The 6280-nt window shown below is 36.5% G+C and overlaps 1 protein-coding gene across 1 annotated transcript in view; it reads left to right on the top strand.

The window, feature by feature from the left end:
* LOC106869040 (uncharacterized) overlaps positions 1-6280 on the top strand; it is a 19241-nt gene that overhangs the window by 1017 nt on the left and 11944 nt on the right. Inside the window, exons 2-4 of the mRNA XM_014914544.2 lie at positions 3292-3449; positions 4520-4775; positions 5877-5945. Of these exons, the coding sequence (XP_014770030.1) occupies positions 3292-3449; positions 4520-4775; positions 5877-5945 (483 nt within the window). The remainder of the gene's footprint in view (positions 1-3291; positions 3450-4519; positions 4776-5876; positions 5946-6280) is intronic.

Here is a 6280-nt window from a genome sequence, read left to right as displayed (position 1 = left end):
ATATATATATATATATATATATATATATATATATATATGTACACACACACACACACACACACACACACACACACACACACATCAGGTCTTGTATTTTTAAACTCTTGTTTGTGTGTATAACCATGTTCATTAAACTGTTTTAGTGTTTGTACGTTTATCGGACTGTTGCATCTTTAGGAGGATAATGCTGAGATATCTAGTACAGCCTAATAAAGCATATATATACACACACATGTCTGTGTATGCTTATATATGTGTACTGTATATGTATTTATATATGTGCATGTATACGGGTGTATATTTGTGTATGTATATATTGTATGTCTTTGTATATATATGTACATATGTGTATGTATATACATGTGTATGTGTATGCATGTATATATATGTGTGTATGTATATATGTGTGTGTGTATGCAAGTATATATATGTGTGTGTGTATGCATGTATATATATATATGTGTGTGTGTGTGTATGCATGTACATATGTATGTATGTGCATATCATTATCACACATGCACTCACATATCTATACATAGATACTTTCAGAATTTCCTTTCAAGTGGTAAGCTCCCCTGCAAGTTAAAGGAGGGAATAATATGTCCTATCCATAAAGGAGGAAGCAGAGCAGATGCTAAAAACTACAGTCCTATCTGTTTAGCCTCACACATCAGTAAAGTCATGGAGTAAAATGTCGAAAGGAAAGTAATTGCATTTCCTGAAATACAAGCTGCCTGACAGCTCTTATAGCACTCAACAACTCAAACTTGGATGTGATATATCATGACTTTGAAATACCTTTGATTAAGTCAACCATGGTCTGATATGTCACAAGATGCATGATCTCAGTATAGTCAGAAAACTTGGAGAGTGACTGCATGACTTTTTAAAAGATAAAAGTCAGGCAGTGGTGGTCAGTAGAACCACTTTTTTAGGAAACACAAGTAGTTGGTGGTGTCCCACAAGGCACTGTCTTAGACCCTTTTCTTTTTATAGTGGCTCACTCAGCTCACTTAGACATGCCCTCGGCTGCTCAGGTAGCCACTCTTGCTAGCTGTGCAGATGATACAAAAGCCTCTCAGAGAATATAGAACCCTGGAGATGTTGTGCACTTGTGACACAAGTTGGAGACAATATACAGGTGGGCTGAGGACAATAACATGCAGTTTAATGCTGGGAAATTCAAAGCCATGCACTACCAGTGCTTGAGACTGAATGAAATGCAGACAGGATATCCTGGCCAGGAGGTATTGCAATTCCTGAATCAACATAGGTATGCAACCTGGGCATTGACATGAGTAATGATGCATCTTTCCAGGTGCATATTACTAACTTGACAATAAAAGGCAGCAGACTGGCCAAATGGATTCTTACAACTTTCATAATGAGAGAACAGGAAACTATGATGGTCCTCTGGAGGACAATTGTCCTCAGCTGCTTAGATTACTGCTCCAAGCTATGGTCACCAAGGGTTGGAGAGTTGCAATTATCCTTCTTTTCAATAAAGGAAAGAGAGGCAGAATATATTATAACCATAGAGTTACTGCTCTACTGTTGGCTGTTGGCAAGTATTCTTCTCACCTGTCTGAATAAACACGTTGCAAACGACTTCCTCTCTGAATCTTAATGTGGCTTTTGTTCTGGTAGACGAAGAATAATGCATATGATTTTTGCAGCAAGACAGATACAGGAGAAGTGCTATGAGCGAAATGTGAAACCATCTCTCTTAGCTGAAAGAACTGTACTGGAAGTCACAGACAAGCTTGTCCACTGTAGCAACGCACTCAGCTCTTCTTGTTCTTTGGATGATGAAATATCTTTAAAGCTTCTGAAGGCAACTGATTCCTTCAGGGCTCTCAAGTCTCATGTCTGGTCCTAGTATAGCATCGCAAAATGAACAAAAGTTGCTGTGTAATGTGTAGATGTTGCTCCTTTACTCACATGGACCCTTTACAGGCATCATGTAAATGTCTTTGAAAAAACCTCCATCAGAGATGACTGAGATACATTCAGAATGTTGGCTGGTCATTGCAAACTCCAGACAAGGTCTTAAAGGGAGCTGACAGTCTGAGTGATGCTGCAAAAGCACCATTTCCATTGGACTGAACTCCTTGTTTGGATGAATGATCAGATGAATCCCTGACCAGGTACTTTTTAGCAAATTTGTTTGTGGAGAATGTCCTTGGCAAAAAGAAGTCTGTGATTTAAGGATTGTGTAAAGTTCTCATTAAAGATATGTGAGACATGGCGTGTCAGTAGGGAAAACAATGCTTGTCATCACCACCAATGGAAGAAACAAGTAAAGAAAGGAGGATTGGGTATTTTGGAAAAGAAACCTACACTTTATGTGCTGAATTTAAGCAAGTTGCTCAAAAACGCACTGCCATTGTAGTGAATGGGGGTAGCTTAATCTGCGATATTTGGGGACGTGTGTTTATTGAGAGCCTGGCTTATTAGTCATCAGCAGAGCCACAAGTATAATTTTGTCTGAGAGCGAAATCGTCATGGCACCTGTGCCCAGTGTCGCCTTTCCATGTGGTTGGGAAACAAACCTCTTAATCACACAGCTGGGTCAAACCGTCCAACCCATGCCAGCATGGAAAGTGGACATTAGATGATGATTGGCACAGAAATTTTAATTAAAAGTTTATCGCAAGTTTGATTCAGATGTTGTTTACTTGAACCCTGTTCTGGGGAAACCCACACTACATCAAAATATTGCCCTATTGGTCTAGCTGAGCTAAATAACATTTATTGATTTGGGAGTTGTGTATACTACCTGCACACAAACAAAAATTATTTTTGAGTGGCTATGTAGTAAGTCGCTTGCTTACCAACCACATGGTTCCAGGTTCCATCCCACTGCGTGGCACCTTGGGCAAGTGTCTTCTACTATAGCTTCGGGCCGACTAAAGCCTTGTGAGTGGATTTGGTAGACAGAAAGAAGCCCGTCGTATATATGTATATGTATGTATATATATGTGTGTATTTGTGTGTCTGTGTTTGTCCCCTGTAACTTAGCGGTTCGGCAAAAGAGACCGATAGAATAAGTACTAGGCTTACAAAGAATAAGTCCTGGGGTCGATTTGCTTGACTAAAGGTGGTGCTCCAGCATGGCCGCAGTCAAAATGACTGAAACAAGTAAAAGAGTAAAAGAGATTTATAAATTTCAGTTAGTTAACTCTGATTTTGTGAATTTCTTCTTTTTTGTTTATGTGTTTTGAATAAATACATTTGATAGGATAAATGCTATTTCATAAATTACTAATGTTTTTTTTCTTCTCATTCCAGGAATCTATGAACCGTGTAATACTGAAAGACTAGATGAAAGGATGAATGGATCAGTTATTGAACAGACAACCTACATGTCTTTAGATGTTTTAGCTCAAGTTGCTGCAGATACTTTGCAGAATAGTGAAAAACTTCAGTCAAAAATTGCAACTAAAAAGGTTTTTAGTCATTTATATTCATCTATTTTTAGATTTGCTGCATAGTTTGGATGTCTTTTCTATATATGTTCTGATGAGATTTCTGGTTCTTTTATAGCACCTCAAAGATAGGGATATTTCAATATGTCAAGACATTTCCCTAAGGGTCTGAAGTATATTTTATATTTTTTTTTACTTTGTACATTTTATAAACCAAAGTAAAGGCTTCCAATGGATCAACCAGTTTCTGGCTATATTTTCACTGGTGAGCATGAAAGTGGAGTGTTTGTGCAACTCCTGCTGAAGAAATACCCCAAAATATTTTTGTTTGATGTCTATTTATCAGTTTATTTTGCTAATGCAGTAGTCCACATGATTTTCATCTACCAAATTTCACTTAGAAAACATTAGTCCATCCAAGGCGATATTAGAAGACACTTGCCCAAAGTGTCATTGCTGTGGAATTGAACCCAAATCCACAGAGTTACAAAGTGAACATACCCACATAGCCTATACTTGCTACAACATTTGGAATTGTGTATTCTAACTACTGCTGCTGCTGCTACCCACCTCCTTCTCCTTCGCAATTGCAATCTATAAAATACTTTCCTGCAGAATACAATATCTTTGACAAAGTTTAGACAATTGACCTGTATGAATAAATGCAAGATCCAGTGATGTTTCAGTGCCTAATATTTTCAGTTAAAAAACATTTTCAATATTCAACTTCAAACAGAAATTGGTTCTTGAATCCCAGCTTCTAAGATTTTGTAACCACATTCCATCTGATATCTTGACATACTTGCACTTAGTGACATATGCCTCCTGTATTGTGTCCATTAAAGTGCGGTCTGTACTGTTAGTGTCACTGAAGGTACAACTTCACTTCTGTGCCCTGTATCTAGTTCCTGTGACATACACAGGCTTTATATGCTATCTGTATTAATTTTTTATATGTTTGTTTTACTGCTAAGAACTCTTCTTTGCACCATTGGCAGTTCCAAACTTTAAACTCAGTATCCAAGCAAATTTGGTATTTTTTGGCTAGAACATGTTTTGTTTTACTTCTTTTATTTATGTCCTGTTTTTAGATGTCAAAACGCAGCATCCAGTGCCTTGATATATTAAACCTTGAGCAGATCCAAATGTTATCTGAAAAATCTTTGCTTAATTTCTTCTCTGAGATGACATGCAATGAAATGACACGGAACTTTACTTACCAATGTTTCTTAATACCAGACAAGTGCTGTGAGAAGTTTACCAGTTTCGGTAACGAGGCCAAAGCAAAGCTGCAGATTAGACAACATTTGGCTGATCATATTCAACAACTTTTGGATGAAGCTAATGGTATGCTGTATTATATTCGTGTCTATCTGTATGTGTGTATCTTGAGTCTGTTCTATTGCTGCTTTTGTTTGTACACGTGTGTGTCTATGTGTACCAACATGTGTGTTTAGATGTGTTTTCTGTTTTGTTTTTTAGTGGGCTTCAAACAACATAACCACAAGTTCAGACCTTACAAACAACAGAGTTTAGAGCATAACTTTACGACTGGGCAACTCTCAAGTCCCACTCTTATTTCTACAGCAGGAAAAGCAATAATTGCTCCAACGAAAAGAATCATCAAAGATGGGACTTAAGATAATGATCCAAATTCAAGCCAATACTGACTGTCACTAGCTTACCATTCTAGTGACTGAAACCTGATCATATAGGAGCTGATGCTGTTTTTGAAAGTCAGCATCTACATGAAAAATTTGAAATTGCAAAAGGAGAGTTTAGTAATTAAAAAAAAAAAGAATAGCTAACGATTAATATACAAAGATAAAGGTTTGTTTTGTTGCTGTATATAAAGAGCATGTAGAAAAGAGGATTAAGAATTTATTTGGCATTCAATGAAAATGGCCAAGTGTTGCAATAACCAATCAGAAATGAAACTTTCTAAAATGATTACAATATTCCATGGTCTTGGATCCTTAAACAATTTGTTTTCTTTGGCAGTAAAATATTTATTTACTTCTAATGAAAACACTTAAAATGTATTGTGCACCTATAAGATGCTTTGTCTATCTGATACTTAATTCACCTAATTGGTTCCAAGGTGAAGACAGCAATGGAATATTGTCCCATATGGTATTATGGGAACCAACTAATTTGATGTATTTATTAGAAGTTTATTATTGTACGATAATAAAGTTGAAACTGGGACAATTGCACATCTACAGGCACTGCTGATGAACAGATTAAATATGATCCATTTGTCAGTTGAAGAAATAAAACCAACTTGGTTGGTTCTGTGTAAGAGAGATAATATGATTATTATGAATTGGCAGAAGTAAAGGTGTTCTGTTTGAGCAATTAGAGTCATTACACTATTGTTTGTCTAAACAGATAAAAAGTTACGCGGGGGCGTGTGGTTTAATTTCTTTCAATCTTTTTCTACTGCAGATACTGAAAGGAAGTATAGATTTATTTTCACTGCTGAACCAGTCCATGTTCGACAACGGAGACTATCAGGTAACATATCTTGTTCTCGTTAATTGAGACCATTAAGGCAGAGAAAGGGATTTCTTTTGTACATTTAGGTATTGAGTAAGGGTGACAGATGAAAACATGTATAGTAATAATGAAGATGGGGGAGCGATAGTATGTGTTGATGTCATTGACCAAATGAGGGGCTGAATAAAAAGATGCCAGTTCAGCTTTGTAGGGGTCTTGTAGCAAATAGGGTAAGGTAATGGTATATAGATATTTAGGGAGGCTGTATGAGATAGCATAATAAATCTCTTTAATTAGAACTTGTAATTGAGGAATTAAGGTAATTAGTATATTATTAAAATTTGTAACTATTA

The sequence above is a fragment of the Octopus bimaculoides genome, chromosome 4 (assembly GCF_001194135.2).
Source record: "Octopus bimaculoides isolate UCB-OBI-ISO-001 chromosome 4, ASM119413v2, whole genome shotgun sequence".
Classification (NCBI taxonomy): domain Eukaryota; kingdom Metazoa; phylum Mollusca; class Cephalopoda; order Octopoda; family Octopodidae; genus Octopus; species Octopus bimaculoides.
The sequence above is the reverse complement of the archived record's forward strand: the minus strand, read 5'-3'. Positions and strand labels throughout refer to the sequence as shown.